Source organism: Myripristis murdjan, chromosome 1 (genome assembly GCF_902150065.1).
Source record: "Myripristis murdjan chromosome 1, fMyrMur1.1, whole genome shotgun sequence".
NCBI classification, from domain to species: Eukaryota; Metazoa; Chordata; class Actinopteri; order Holocentriformes; family Holocentridae; genus Myripristis; species Myripristis murdjan.
In genome coordinates this window covers 6,586,496-6,602,620 of record NC_043980.1, presented here as the reverse complement: position 1 = coordinate 6,602,620, position 16,125 = coordinate 6,586,496, and the positions used below count along the sequence as shown (strand labels likewise).

Below are 16,125 nucleotides of genomic sequence, written 5' to 3'. Positions count from 1 at the left end.
CCAGTCTTCTTGTTTTTGCATTGGATGAAATGTTCCTTTAGCACTGGCTTGCCCCAATGGAAGGTGTCAAAAATGAACATTGAATAACACTGTGTACTCTACCTCTGCAACACTACGCAAACTCCAGGTTCATCACCAAAATGATGTTCTGTTAACCCGTTCAGAGGTTACATGCCATTTTATAAGAAGACCGGCCCATTGCCACACACTCATTTGGCCAGTCAGTGTGCATCGGTGCATCTCAGGATATTGTGGGAATTGTAGTCAATATTGAGTCAATGCTGTTATATTATAATTTGTTGTATTATTTGTTGTATTTTGTTGTATTATAAGGTTTATTATAAGATTTGTAAGATTTCTGACACTGACCATTTCTAACAAGCAGCAAGCGAGTGTGCTTCTCAGTGTTTTCAGAGTGGGCGTTCAGCCTAGAGCACAAAGTAGTCTACATCGATAGGGAAGGCGGCACTCCAAAAATGAATGACACCTCAGGTCTCCATTCTTCAGGTCTTTATTATAGCATATTTGACAAGTGGACCAGCCAACCTCCCATCACATCTATGCGCATTGTATACATCGATGCACACTGGTTTTTTTGTTTTTTTGCACATTGGGTACTTAGATCTTTAGATCTCGAGTGTCATCTTTTATTCTTTATTTTTTATATTCTTTATTTTTTATTATTCTTTATTTTTTTTTATTATTCTTTATTTTTTATTATTCTTTATTTTTTATTTACTTAATCTTGTACTCTGTGGATACTGCTGAAAACTGTGAATTTCCTTCGGGATGAATAACGTGTCTATCTATCTATCTATCCATTTCTAACTTTGTATTTTTTTTTTCTCCCTCCAAACAGTCGTTCTCTGAGAGTGGACCGCACCTTCCGAGAGGTGGATGAGGAGGATGGCCTGCTGCCGAGAAGCTTGCAGGACGGACTGAGGGAGAACTTCGTCAGCTCCACCTCCCTCAAGCCCCCGCTGGCCCGCTCGCTGCTCATCAAGGAAGAGCTCCTTAGCCAGAAGCACCGCCTCCTGAGACAGCCTGCTGCTCTCTCATTGGCTAATCTTGAGTCAGCCGCCTTGCTCAACCACGGGCAGTCCCACTCCTTGCTTGGCCAGAAGGGCTCTTCGTCTCCATGGGGCGGCAAAGCCCACCTGGACAACCTGCTGAAGCTGAAGCAGGCCGGCGGAGCTCTGAGCGGGGCCCTCAGCGACCTCAAAGAGCTGCCTCTGTTCCTGGAGAACCACCACCACAACCACCACGGAGCCTTCTCCTCTAAGAGTTCCCTCCAACACCACCATCACCACCACAACCAGGTCTCCAAGGCCCACCACCACCACGAGGGCAAGAGAGAGCAGGGTCACTCGCCTCCTGTGGACCTGAAGATCCCCCAAGTTCGAGGCATGGATCTCTCCTGGGACTCCCATGCCTCAGAGCTGTACGGCTACAGCGCCATGGGGGTGGGGAGCGGTGGCCACGGGGAGAACGCCCTGAGCCGGAAGCTGAGAGCCATTCTGCCCAAGCAGAACCGCCGAGGAGGGCTGGGAGGAAGCCTTGGAGGCCTGTTGGATGGGGCGGCCGACTACTGGGGCTCTGACGTGGACCACTCCACCTCGGGGCCAGCTTACTCCACCTCCGATGTGGAAGGGGACCCCAGCTCAAAGCAGCCAAGGAAGAAGAGGGGCCGTTACCGCCAGTACAACAGCGAGATCCTGGAGGAGGCCATAGCGGTGGTGATGAGCGGGAAGATGAGCGTGTCCAAGGCCCAGAACATCTACGGGATTCCTCACAGCACCCTGGAGTACAAGGTCAAGGAGCGGATGGGAACCCTGAAGAACCCCCCAAAGAAGAAGCTCAAGCTGATGATGAGGATGGAAGCAGGAGGCCAGGATTCCGCTGCGGAGTCGGAGAACACGCCCACCGCGACCCCGCGAGACGACGGGCCGCCGCTGGCAGCTGCCGAGCTCAAGGACGATTAAGACGGAAATGAAGAGATTGATGACAATTCGAAACCAATCGATTTAAACGACAAAAAAAAACTATAAACCTTAAATGACTAAAGTAATTTGAAAACGGATGGGGCTTTATTTGTGCCAATTTACTTTGCAGTATCTGGGTGAGCACAAACGCAGGGATAATAAGAGGAGGATTCTTAAAAACAAACTGGAGAGAAACAACTAATCGGCTGGTTTTTAACAGGTGTCACATGAGCGACGCCGTACAAGCATTTGTTCAGCTTTCTTATCCAGGAGCTTAACAAATGCAGTGAAAGACATGAGTTACATGACAATTAATGAAATTTTCTTAAGCATGCTGATAATCCCCAGTCCGAAACCCAATCCCCCTCTTTTCTGAACTTGACACACTGACCCGTAACTGCTTCTAAATGCAGTTTGGGCTGTGGACCATTCCAATTTGGGGAAAACGAGGGGAAGGTTGAAAATCAACCCTTTTGAACAAACTGACAAATTAAGGTCCTTTGACCCCTCCCCTCTCTCATGGAGTACTAGTTAAAATTGGTAAGTGAACTGTCTATTACATTTGAAAGCCAACTGTAAAGGTTTATCATGCCATTGATATTTTTCACCAGGGTTCTAAATCAAAACCCATTCTCTTATTGCCAGGTAGCCATTACGCTTTAACTGCAAACCTTTTCTTTCCTCCTTAGATATTCTGCTATTCTCTATGTGGACGAAAGCAACATTAACCCGTCCTTTTTGAATGAAAAAAAAAAAGACACACAAAAGTCATTCAGGGATGCATGTTTGTGAATTTCGTAGATACTACTGACTTCTAAGATAGACTTCTTTTTCCTCTGTCTTTATTTTGTTTGTTTGTTTTGTTTTTGCTTTCTTTTGCACTACACTTTGGGTCTGGCGCTTACAGACCAGGTTACCTCGGCATCGTTGCCCTAGCATCATGCACTTATTATGGTCTGTCTCTGAAGCCCAGCCGCAACCTCGCAACAGGTCGGGGGGCGCAAGTCACCCGACGAGCTCTGATCCAGAATCAGATCCGGGATGCTCTTTCACTCCTTTATTGCCAGGGGACAAGTCAAGGGGTAATCCGGTTCTGGATCAGCTGTTTTTAAGGTGGACTGCTCCCTCGTGCACCTCCGCCAGCGTCTCACCGCTGATCCCAGAACGCCGGAGCCGCCTGGCGTGCGAGCTTGCAGGCTCTCTGGGATCAGAACGTGACACCCTGCTGCTATCCAGTTGATTATCTATTCCCATACGAGGCTTTAGCTAGCCCTAGCTAACGGGTGTTAGCTGGCCTTAGCTAACGACGACACATTTCTGACGTTTGTTTTATTCCTTCTCCAATCAAACTAAGCAGAGGCGGCTTAGCTAACGAGTTTTAACGATTTCTTCTCCCTCTCTGAGTTGTTTTGAACTTTCAAAGACGGTTTTAAAGGCAGTTTACTACGATTGATGTGCATTTGTAGACGGGACGGTTTGGGGTGGGAGGGGGGACGTTTTGCATTGGGGAGGGGTAGTTGATAGAGGCGAGGGAGAGAAAGGCAGATTTAATATATTATAAATTATTATGACACTGATGACGTAAAAGCCAATCCGCATTTCTGGATGATTTTTTCTCCTCATTTTTAACTCAGGGTAACTGAGACAGACGATGTGGGTTTCAAACATGGACGTTTCCTGCGGGGACCTATAGTTGAAAGGCAGGAGGACAAGACACGCCTCTCTTTAATGCTACTTCAGAGGCGGCTAGGATTAGGCAGATATGGCAGCGCCATAGCCAATAGACTGGCTAATCAATAAAAAAAGAACAGAAAAAAACACTGAAGTTGGGTTGGGGATGGAAGTTTTGCCGATAAACTTCTAAATAGCACTTTTCTAAAATGAAAAAGAAAAAAAAACAAGAGAGAGAAAGAAAGCTGTTTGAGGTTATGCATGTGGTGTAGCTCTTCTTATTGGTGTGTTGGTGCTGAGGGATGTGGAGCTGGAAGAGACGAGGAGCACAGAGAGATGAAAGAAAAAAGCTTTAGTGTCTGAAGATTTTCAGAAAGCTGCAGCTTGGACCCAAACATACTCTTTTTTTCCCTCTCAATTACCTCCTCGACAAAAACACTGGTTGACAGCTTGAACAAGCTAAGTTTTGTGTAGTGTAGTCTAGTTGTCGTTTTCCTTCCCCTCGCCGCTGAAGCACCAGGGATAGAAAAACTATCATCGCAGCCTGAGGAAAAAAAAAAAAATCCCTCAGAGGACACAGAAGAAAAAAGACTCTTTCAGTTGTTTTCCATTAGGAAAAGATAGAAGTAGACAAAAAAAGCTTTTTTTGGTTGTAATGTTCTTTGGCCCACTCTTGCTCTGTGGTAAATGTTGCTCTTCGCTCCTAACACTGCCTGGTGCTCACCCAGTCTGTGAGATTTTTAACATGAGAATTGTACATGTCTGTTGTTTCAACTCAGATGAAATGATGATGATTCACTCCTTTTTGAAATGTATTGTACATTTATTTATTTGATTTCTTTTCTTTGGTTTTTTTCGTTGATCACCCTCTTTGAAATGGCATGCACCAGTTTGCTTTTGGCTGACTTTGGGTCGGGGAGACGCTTATCGGACTCGATGTGGAGAACTCGTCAAAACGTCTAATCAGGGGCCAGAGATACTCCAATCCAAATAAAACGACGAATTAATCACTATATAATTATTATAATCATTTTTAACTCTTGATTGCATACAATCTTCATTAGCCGTGCACTGGCTCTCAGCGTTTTTAGAGATAAGCTTTGAAACACCCTTGGCTTGGATTGGCAGATAAGCATAGCCAATGGGGAAGAGAGACCCCTGGAGCGGCACGGGGCCAGGGGCCGTGCATCAAATGCATCCAACACTTTGATAATGCCGAGCATTTGAAGTGTCTAAAAAGTTGTCAGGTGCATTGAGTGAGATTGGACATGACAGCCAGCTGAAGACAATGCCTGATCTGATAGTGAAAACAGGATCGAAGCTCCAGAGTTGAAGCACTTCACACCAAGACGCCTTTCACAAAAGGCGACGAGGCTGCTCACTTAGCTAGAAAAGAATTTGACAAAAGATTACTTAAAGTATGTAATTACTTAATTGACACCCCCCTCCCTTCCCCCCAAAAAACAAAAACAAAAACAAAAACAAAGAAAAAACCCCCTAAAGCACTAACTACGGCACTCATGGCTTGTTTCATGTAATGCATGTATAGCATGGATTTGTGCTGAGGAAGAAAAAAAGTGTAGAATTAGTACTATTGGCACTTAGTGTGACACAATGCACTGTGTGTGCATGGATAAACTCCTCCACCAGCACTTAGAGCCGTCTCCCCTGAGAGGGGTTATTTCTGAAGGGCCAATCTCTTGCGCATAATTTATGCAAATCTCTAATCATTTACAGAAATTTTCTCGGCGTGCACAAACACATTTCCAACCATTATGTCTGGCATTTAATATAAATTCATCACTGCTTTGAGAAGAAAAAAAAAAGATCAACAAAATGTATGTTTATGTTCGTGAGAAGACTGAAAAATTTTTGAAAAAAAAAAAAAAAGGGCCCTGTTTCAGCCTGATCTTGTCTACTGAGGTGCATGCCATTTAAGGTGTATTTATTCCATTTCATTTGGTTTCTATTGGGTTCTATTGATTGTTTATAGTCATGTGGTTAACGGTTCCCCCTGTCCGAAAAAGTCCTCCTCCTTGCAACTGAGTCTCACTGCTGTTCCTTAAGAAACCTCATACTCTATTATATACTTAAGAGAACAGTATATATCTATTTATACACTCAAACACACACACACACATATATATATAAATATACATTATATATATAAAAAAACACACATAATGAATGTAGTGAACCGAAATGAATATCTCAACCTCACATACCACGATAGATATCTGCAAAAAGATGGCACTGTCAGTTAATTCTGAACAGACTGTTTTTAGTTTCTCTTGTATTAGAATTACTTTAATCTCACTTTATGCTGCTTGCATTGGAAACACAGTAGTTTTCTGATGCCGGCGCGCACCAGTAGCCTTCAGTACTGTAAATGTCTCAGGATAGAGCCAACGGGATGGGCAGCAATATTTGTCAGTCGGAAAATGGCGCAAGACTTAACTACCTGTACTAGATGTAATGTATAGACATATATATACTATATATCAGCTTGGCCAGCAGTGTCCAAGTGCTATACCTCAATCTCGGAAAAATAACTCCTTTCCGTGCCTCGTACTTTTGTGTATCCCTCGCCTGGAAGCCCGGCGCAGGGATAGCCGATACTCTGGGAAATAATAGTATCCTCCTCCGTTTCTTTTCGTTTCTTTTCTTTTCTTTTCTTTTCTTTTTTTTTTGTTGGTGTTATCGCTTTCGTTTTGTTTTCCTTCTCTTTGTTTCGCCTCCCTCTCGCGAAGGGAGGAGGGAGACGGTTCACGTGTCTGACTGACCAATATTTGCCACCCTACCTCTTTTCAGGTATTTTTTCACACAACAAACAAAACCTTGTGGTAGTTTAGATTGAGCGGTTAAAAAAAAAATAAAAATACAAAACGAAACAAAAAAAAAAAAAACGAAGAAGAAGAAAGAAAGAAAGAAACAAAAGCAAAACAGGTTTTCTACAGTTTCTTCTGTTCCTAGAGATTGTCAGGGCTGGCGGGAGGGGTGTGGTGGGGCGGGAGGGGTGGAGGGAGGGGAGGGGGGGCGGGTGAGGAAGGGGGGGGGTTGGATGCTAACCCTCCCGTATTGATTCCTCTAAAACTCAAACCACATTTTGGGATTCAGTCGTCTGGTTTCACCCTGGAGGCGATAAGTCAGGTCTGTCCCACCCTGCTCTGACAAAGAACGAGCTCTTTTTGTTCTTTTTCTCTTTTTTTTTTTTTGTCATTTTGTTTTGCTGTTTTTAGCCGTAACATAACTCCAGGTTGAAACTTGACAGGGGGATTTTTTTTTTTTTTTAATTTATTATTTTTTATTTTTTTTTTATTTCTCACACCCAGAGAAATCAGAGACCCAGAGGGGAGATTAGTGGACAGGTGGACAAGTTAACCTTCTTTTATCTACTGTCTTGTATAAATCTATCCAAAACTTCTTTTTACACTGCATTCCAAAAAAAAAAAACATCAACGCAACAACACCCCCAACACACACACACACACACACACACACACACACAAATGTACCTTTATATGATGAAAATGAAAAAAAAGCTATATACTTATGAATATATATGTATTTATTTTACTGTTTTACATCTTCAGGTAAGCCAGTCGAGTTCTCTTTTGCTTTTCTGGTTGTTTTTTATTATTTTATTTTTTTTTTAAATATTTGGGATTTTTTTTTTCTTCTTACGTGTGAGTGAACGATTGTCAAAAACACGATCAAAGAAGAAGAAAAAAAAAAAAAAAAGTTGAACAGCAACTACTGTAACCTCACTTTCTAGACGCCACATGACGTGCCATTGTGTCTCGGGTGGTGCGTGATGCTGTACCAGGAAGGAAAGAACCATATGTACATGATTGCCATGCTCCTCAATCTGGAGGCATTTCTCCTCCTTATTTTTCTTCTTTTTTTTCTTTTTTTTTTTTTCTCTCTCCGTCACGCTGCATATCTGGTTGTCATTTATACCTCAGGTCCGACCACTTCAAAGCAGCTGATTGTACATTAGAAACACAAACACACACACAAACACACACACACACACACACACAAAAAGAAAAATCAGGATTTTTAGTACGGCTCGTTTTCAGATTTTTAGATGTTAACTGATGGAAGCAGTTTTTTGAATTAACCGTTGTCCTCGTCGTCGTTACTCGTACTGTCGTTAAACTCTGATGGCATCTTCTTTTTCCTCTCTTTGTTTTCGTAAAAAAAAAAAGACAAAAAAAGAAAAGAAAAGAAAAGAGAAATTCTTTCAAAAGCCAGAAGCCAGGTTTTTTCTGAATACGATGCTGTATTCTCTCTAGCACATACAGCCATGGAAGAGCATAGCACACACACACACGTATAGATATGACGCACCTGCAACTCACACAAACACACACACACACACACACACACACACACAGTCCCTCCTCATCAGGTAGCCACACTTTGTGTAGGCGGGTTTTATGTATAATTATGAAGCGGGGAGTCTGCCGTGTCTCTTTTAGAAGCAGGTGGGTGTGTTTTGTCCGGAGGCCTGCAGCACATCAGCCCCGCTGGGCGATTTTGATCCGGCACGCCGGGACACTGAAGGCACTGCCTCTGTGAAAACACACTTTGTTTTGTTTTTCTGTCTCAAACACGACTCTCATTACTCGCCCAGTCATCCCATCCTTAACGGAAAAATCCATCCCCTCCGATTTTTTTTTTTTTTTTTTTTTTACATCACAGTTTATATAGAGGCGTGACCTGTAAAAACTTCATTTAATTCACTTAATCCGCCTGTAATATATAACATTTGTTGTTGCAGCATTGCCTTGTGGTCCATTTCCTGCGCCTGAGGTTGGAGATTTCTCTCTGTGCGATAATCAAACATTGGTTTAAAAAAAAGAAAACAAAGAAAAATCTATTAAAATATCAGTATTTATCCTTGATGCTGAAGCAGAAGCATTTATTTCCCTCTTATCAGCCTCCATCATGGCTGCTGGGGATTTCTTTGGCTAGGTCTGTGCAGGAAAAAAGAAAAATACACAAGCAAAGGAAATGGACCCAGCTGTTTCTCTCACAGATTTAAAGGGTTTTGGGTGGATTTTTCCTTTAAGTGTGACCCCCCCCCTCCTCCTCCTCCCTTCCCCCCAGGACTCCTCCTCTCTAATGCAACAAGGTCTGTCCTCCCTTTCTGTGCTGTTTTCCTCTCTAATCGCTCCAACTGGTTTGGTGATTTGATTGTCTCTAATGCTGCGCCTGTGACACTCATTTCTTTTTCTGTTTTTTTTGGTTTTTTTTGTTTTTTTCCTCAGTCGATTGTTCATGCGGCGCTAAAAGATTTTGCTGTAACGTGCAGCTCCTTCCATCGCAGAGTGTGACGACACCGGGCTGTAAATGTCAAAATGCCGGTGAAGACGCGGCGTCGTCGTCCAGCTGCTCGCCGGCGAGTTGAGCACAGATCTTAAAGGCCAGACACGCCTCTGGAGCGATGCCGACCCCCCCTGGCCCCCCCACCCAGCTGTTCGTATGAAACCGAGCGGCACCACAGATTTGGCATCGGACTTAAGGCCATGAACTAATTTGTGGAAAAAAATGCAATTTTTTTTTTTTGTTTTTTGTTGGGGGTTTTCTTTTCTTTTCTGCTCAGCGTGTCTGCAGTTCTGTCCTACACTGCAAAAACTCAAAATCTTACCAAGATTATTTGTCTTATTTCAAGTCAAAAATGTCTTATTACTAGTCAAAATATCTCATTACACTTAAAATAAGACATGATCACCTAAGAAGTAACTTGTTTTTAGACAATTTGCTTGTTTCATTGGCAAAATTTGTTTCTTCTTTCAAGCTAATTTTCACTTGTTTCAAGCAAATTTTCACTTGTTTCAAGCAAATTTTCACTTGAAACAAGAGACAATTGTGTAAAAACAAGTTACTTCTGAGGTGATCATGTCTTATTTTAAGTGTAATGAGATATTTTGACTAGAAATAAGACAAATAATCTTGGTAAGATTTTGAGTTTTTGCAGTGCATTGCAGGATCTCGAATTCGCCTCGCCCCCTGTTCATGCTCCATTATCACTCCACTGTCCGAGCAACCAAACTCAGAATTGCGCCCCTTTTCTGAATTATACTTCTATTTCCGACTTTAACAAATCTGAGGATGCCAAATGTGACTTTAGTGTCACTTTTCAAAGCCCTGCAGGTGATTTGAGACGCTAAAGTCTCTTCAAACCGGATTTTCAGTGTTTTGGAAAAGCTCAGCTCCTCTTTTTTTTGACATTGTGCCTCTGTAGCGTCTAATCTCCCAGTCAGACTCGTTTTAAATGAATGCCAGCGCCGGCTCGTTAATCCACTAATTGGATCCCCTTTAACTCCTCGTCCTCGCTGAGCCCATGGTGCAGCCGGGAAGTTAATTGATTATTTTTTTAATTTTTTTTTTTTTTTTTTTTAGTTTAATTGGGGAGTGCCTTTTGCGGACTCTAATCACAATCTCAAATCTAATCACCAAGGGTCGGTTTCCCAATCACGCGTAATCTAACCACCCGAGTGAAATCATGGAGCCATCGCTTCCACATCGACTTTTTTCTTTCCTTTTCCTTTTCCTTTTTTTTTTTGAGGCAAAACATCACATCGCACGAAGATTTGGGTCAAATTTGTCGTCTTAAATTTCCACCCCTGTCATTCTGCCGCGCTGTGAAACGCTCGCCGGCAGACATTTTCTCACACTCGCCGTTTTTCTCGCCTCTCGACGAGCCCGGCCCCTCCGCCTCGGCAGAGAGCCTCCGTGCACAGATGGCAGCCGCACACAGACGGTCGGAGCGCGGAGACGCGGCGGGCGGAGGAGGTGGACGGGAGCGCCGGGATGAAATCTGAGCGAAGCCGAGAAGAATAAAGGCCGCCAAAGGTCGCCGTCCCCGCCCCCGCGCCGCGCTCAAACAACAGGCTTTTACTGGAATCCACTTCACACACACACACACACACACACACGCCTCGGCACACACGCGGACGGCGGCTGTGATTACAAGGTGACGCGGTTCATCTGGAGCTCCGCCCCAAAGAGCAAAAGGGGAGGGGAGGATTAGGCGGCAAAAAAAATAAAAAATAAAAAAATAATTCAAAAAAATCAGACCCCGACGTGAAAATAAATTTCGAAAGGCGGCTCAAAGGAACGCGCTCGGTGATGAGAGTGCGTTTCATCGGGTGCCCTCGCGTGTTGCCATGACAATCCTGCGGCGTCACTCCGGCGTGGAGGCGTGTCCGACCCGAACCACCAACAGTCCCAGTGCGGACACTCTGTGTGCGAACGCTGCCGCTTTGTTGTTGTTGTTGTTGTTGTTGTTTTTCTCGCTTTATCCTGCTTTTTCCCAGAAGTCCTGTTGACATGTTGATGTTTGTCCAGAGCCGATCGCAGAATGTCCTCTCTCCTCGTCCCCTCGCCACTTTCTCCTCGCTGCTCTGCGGCAAAAAGATGCAAAAAGCACCTCTTTCTCTTTCTTGCTCTCGCGTTTTTTTTAATTGTTTTTTTTTTTAAACGTGTGTGTGTGTGTGTGTGCGGGATCGGTGTGTTGAATGTGTGAGGCCGTCTCTCGGCTGCGTCTCTGAGATGGTCTCTCTTGTCTCTGCTACCTCAGTCGGTCTCGAGGACTCGCCATGCGGGACGCCCCGGGGAGTCCGGGGTGCTTGATTTTGAAAACGCGAGCCGAGCGCGTCGCGGTCGCCGGGCGAACGCCGGGTAACGCCCGCCGAGCCGCCGGGACGTGATTGGTCCCGCCTCCCGCTGGCGGTCCTCGACGGCAGTGTCCTCTGATTGTCTGTTGACCGCGGCGGTCTTCTCTCTTTTCCTCTTTCGCGCGTCACATCTTGATTGGCCTGTCGCTCAGACGTGTGAGGCGGCTTCAACACCTCTCTCTCTCTCTCTCTCTCTTTCTTTCTCTCTCTCTCTCTCTTTCTTTCTCTCTCTCTCTCTCTGTAAATGTCGGTTGCTTTTACTGTCACTTTCTTTGATGGAATAGCATCTCACCCCACTCCCCTTTCCCTCGCAGCACACCCCAAACTCTCTCTCTCTCACACACACACACACACACACACACACACACACACACACACACACACACACACTCCATGGCACCGTGGGGTCTGACAGCCTGTCTTTCTATCCCAGAGGAGGCGGGTGCCGTTTCGGGTCCTTCACCTCCCATCACTTCCGCCTCTCGGGGTTGTTTCTGCCACCCGGAGGCGTTTTTTTTTTTTTCCCCTTTCCTTCTGTCTCCTCCACCAATCAGACTCCCTCCCTTCACCCCTCACCCCCTCCTCCTTTCTCTTTTCACAGAGGCTTTGCCGCCCTGGCAGGTCTGCCGGCGATGTCTTGAACTCTGATGAGGAACTTGCAGATTTGGATTGTTTTTTTGTTTTTCTCTCTCTTTTAAGACAGGGCTTGCGTTTTTTTTTGTTGTTGTTGTTTTTTCTGCAGCGAGAGGGGATCATCATCATCGTCGTCCTCTGCAATATTAAGAACTGTTTCTGAACAACAACAAAAAAAAGTGTCTATATATATAAATATATATATATATATATATACGTTTGGCGGTTTGTTAATATTTCAGTCTTGTTGAAAATTTCATGAACTCTCTGCACAAAAGAGACTCAATATTTTAAAGGTTTGGCCGTTAATGTTGTATGATGTCTCTGATCTCTTGTTTTGATGTGTTTCAGGGTATACAGCAAGTGGAAACGGGTGCGCGGGTGGGTCGGGCTTGACTTTCTTTTTTTTTTAGGTTTTTCTGTGTTTAAAAGATAAAACAACAAAAAAATATATATCAGCTAATGAGCGGGGAATGAGGGGAGGGGGGGTTGTGTTTTGTTCAAATTGCCAGTGCATCGCTGTGTTCCTCTGTCGCTTCTTACTCCGTCTCCCGCGAGCGAAAAACTCGGGTTTCTCTGACAACCACATGCCTTTTTTTTTTTTTTTTTTTTTTTTTTTTTTGCGTTCTCTCTTGTTTTACCTTCCAAATGTCAAGTGTAACACACGACATGCAGATGCCCGCACCAGCCAGTGTGTATTTATAGTCGAGCTGAAGAGCAACGCTGACGCATGAGCGCGATCGATAACCAGGTCAGACAGACCGCCAGTCGGCGAGCGGATATCGAGGAAGTACGGCAGGTGAGACGGATGCTCAGACGTCTGATATCCGTACAGTTCCTCCTGCAAAAAAAAAGGAAAAAAAAAAATAAAAGAGTTATTGTAGAAGCTCAGATTTCTGCCAAACGCCTCACACACACACATCTGGCCAAAGTTGACGTCCATTCATGAAAGCCAGAACCGCATCACCTAAAAAGGGTCTTTTTTTTTTTTTGAAAAGCCTTTTTTTTTTTTTTTTTGTCGAATTCTGTACATTATTTTCAGCCAAATACTTTTTTTCAGTGCTTTATAAACAGCAAGGATTGTAAACATGAATAAACTCTGGCGGGGGGGAGGAGCTCACTTGAGATAAGTTCGCCCCGCCGCTCCTCTCCGGAGGTCGAGCTCACAGGACTCGGGGAGCTGCTTTCCCCGAATTTTTACCCCCCCGGACGTTTTTTGAACGGAGCGGCGCCCGATCCGGGTCCCGGGGGGAACGCAACTCTCGGGCGTTTGTTCTTTCTTTCAGTCTTTGGTGATAGTTCCCATCTTGGTGTTTATTGGTGTGCAACTATGTAAAGAAGAAGAAAAAGAAGAAGAAGAAGAAGAAGAAGTAGAAGAAGAAGAAAAAAAAAAAAACTTACAACACAGAATACCTCAGAAAAGAAATCCATGTAACCTTGACAACCTCCACGTATTGTCGGATCCTGTCCATGGCTCCCTCATCCCCCTCGTCCTTGTCGTCGTTTGTTCGTTTGCCACGCCGTGTGTAGCGCTCCGTGGAGGTTCCATCGCTTTTCTTTCTTTCTTTTTCTTTCTTTCTTTTTCTTTCCGTGTCTGTTTTTGGTTCCACGTCCTCATCAGTCCGTCTTTTTTTTTTTTTTTTTTTCTCTTCTTGTCGGTCTCCACCTTTCGCAGCCCACCTTGTGTTCGTCTGAAAGGACACGCGAGGCGCTCGTTTTTTCATCCACCCGCAGTTTCCAAGCAGCTGAGAAGGATCCACACAGAATATAAATATATACATACACCTCTTTTTTTTCCTCTCTTTTTTAATCCCGGTGAAAGACGAGGGACGGGATCAATCCTTTTCTTTTTTTTTTTTCTTGTTCCCTCCCGTCTTTTTGAGATTAGAAAGTGGGTTTGCTCAAAGAATGAAGGCCAATGCGTGGACCACTTGAAAAAACCACACAGTTTCCCCCCCACCACATCGTTCCTTTTTTTTTTTTTTTTTTGGCATACCTCTCGTCTTTGATCGACTTATCTACTCTTTATCGTCGTGAAAAACTGAATGTAAAAAAAAAAAAAGAAGCGCAAACACAACTAACCTCTAATTTAACTATACATATTTAAGAATAAGAAATGCTCTATATGTGCACATAGATATACCTATACAAGCCCCACACAGACACAAATGCATATGTATATACAAATCTCTAATGTCATATACTTTTATCTTGAAAAGGAAAAGGATGCGCCTTTTCCATCGATGATTCAGGGAAACAAACAGAAGTCCAGTGCAGTATGTTAGGTAAAAAAAATCACTCACTCTGTTGCTTTCGGTGTTTTTTCTTACTCTGTTCTTGCTTGTATTTCCCCATGATGTAGCATAGGGCATCGGGGCAGGGCGACTTGAGTTTTTTTGTTTTTATTTTTTTTATTTTTTATTTTTTTGGGGTTAACAGAAGAAGTAGTCGTCGTGGAGCTAGGAACTAGTGTAGTCGTAGTCTTTTCAAGCCTGATTCTGTGAAACGGGGATGGAAACGGGTGGGGGTTTTTTCTAGAAATGGACACTGTAAAGTATATTTATGGACATGAGCGAAGTCGAGGGCGGGCGGCGGGCGGCGGGTGGGCGGGGTTTCGAGGACGGTTGTATATAGAACTGCTTTACCCGTCAATCCTCGCCTGTCTTTTTCTCAGGCGAGGCGGACTGTATATTGACGGCACTGTTGGGGGGGCGGGGCTCGTGTGTTTTTATGTCCAGAAAGTTGAAGACTGTTTTAAATGAAGGCGAGGGAGGGCGGCGGTGGGCGGGGCACGGCGGTGGGCGGGGCGGTGATACTGTACAGGCTCTTTCCAGGACCCGACTGACCGTGTAGTCGTTGGAAGCGGCGGGCGGTTTCATGAACGTCGACCCTCTCGATATTTTTGCATGCTGGTGTACATACCCCCCCCCCCCCCCCCTCCTCTTCCCCCCTCCCTCCTCCCTCCTTCGTCCCGTATCAGCCCCTCATCTTTCAAAGAGGCTGGTTCAATCCGAAAGCGTTTCTATTTTCATTTGATTTTTTTTTTTTTTTTTTTCCTTTTTGGGACGTCGTCCACAGGACAGATTCTAGTGTTTTGAATATGAAATATTGGCCCTGAGGAAGAAGAAAACAAACAAACAAAAAAAAAAAAACAAAAAAACAAAAAAATAAATAAAACAAAAAAAAAAATAAAGGAAAATCGTGTTTCCCGAGAAGGAGGAGCACTTAAGGTGTTTGTTTGTCGCTGCCGCAGCTTTCGTAGTGGTTTTTTGGCTAAAGCTCTTTTGCAATCATTTTTTTTTCCTCCTTGTTGTAAAGTAACAAAAACAAAAAAAAAAAAAAGAAAGTGCGCGTGAGTGTGGATGTGTGTGGCTGTGCGCGAAACAATGTGAAACGCTTACTCTCTTTGAGTTTGTTTGGGTTTTTTTTTTTTTTTTTTTTAAATCTCTCCTCCGTTGTTGCAGCCTCGGCGCTGTTGTTGTCGTTTTTTTTTTTTTTTTTTTTTTTTTTCCACCAACATGAATCTACCTGTGTTCTCCGAGTCAATCAGCGGAACGTGTTCCAGTTTGAAGCGTCGCGTCTCTGAACGTATCCCGGCAGTCCGCGGGAAGGTCGCCCCCTCGCGGCGTCTTTCGCACCCAAACTCCATTACCCAGACACCCTCAGGGACTCCAGACAGACACTGCTCTCACTCTTATTATTCAGGTACTTCATCGACACCGAGGCCTACAAGCCGATCACACCTCAACCGCGGCTCACTTTCTTTAGCCTTTTCCCAACCAGGATAGAAAATCACCGCCAAAATTGGAAATGATCAGAAGCTGTTTTTTTTTTTTCTTTCTTTCTACCTTCTACCTTTGCTTTGCTCTTTTCTCTCCGTTCCGGATGGTTTTGTTTGTTTCGTGTCTCATGAATGTCAGCCTTCTGGTCAGTTCAGGACCTCTCGAGTCTCGTTAGTGCTCTGCTCTGTCTTCTGCTCGCCTCGGGCACCGGGGCTTTTTTTTTTTTTGTTCTGCGCCGAGCATTGACACAGGCACTGCTTATTGTGTGGCTACATGCAGTAGCGCCGCCGTAAATGTGACTTAAGCCGGGTGAACTTCTCGCCGAAACCGACCGCTTTTTATACACAAGTGCACAAAACAGTGGAGAGG

At 44.3% G+C, this 16,125-nt stretch overlaps 1 protein-coding gene across 1 annotated transcript in view; it reads left to right on the top strand.

Annotated features, from left to right (window-relative positions):
• lcor (ligand dependent nuclear receptor corepressor) overlaps nt 1-5,463 on the top strand; it is a 116,182-nt gene extending 110,719 nt beyond the window's left edge. The window contains exon 7 of the mRNA XM_030061195.1: nt 860-5,463. Coding sequence (XP_029917055.1) covers nt 860-1,982 — 1,123 coding nt within the window. The 3' untranslated portion in view covers nt 1,983-5,463. The remainder of the gene's footprint in view (nt 1-859) is intronic.
• The last annotated feature ends 10,662 nt before the right edge of the window (nt 5,464-16,125 follow it).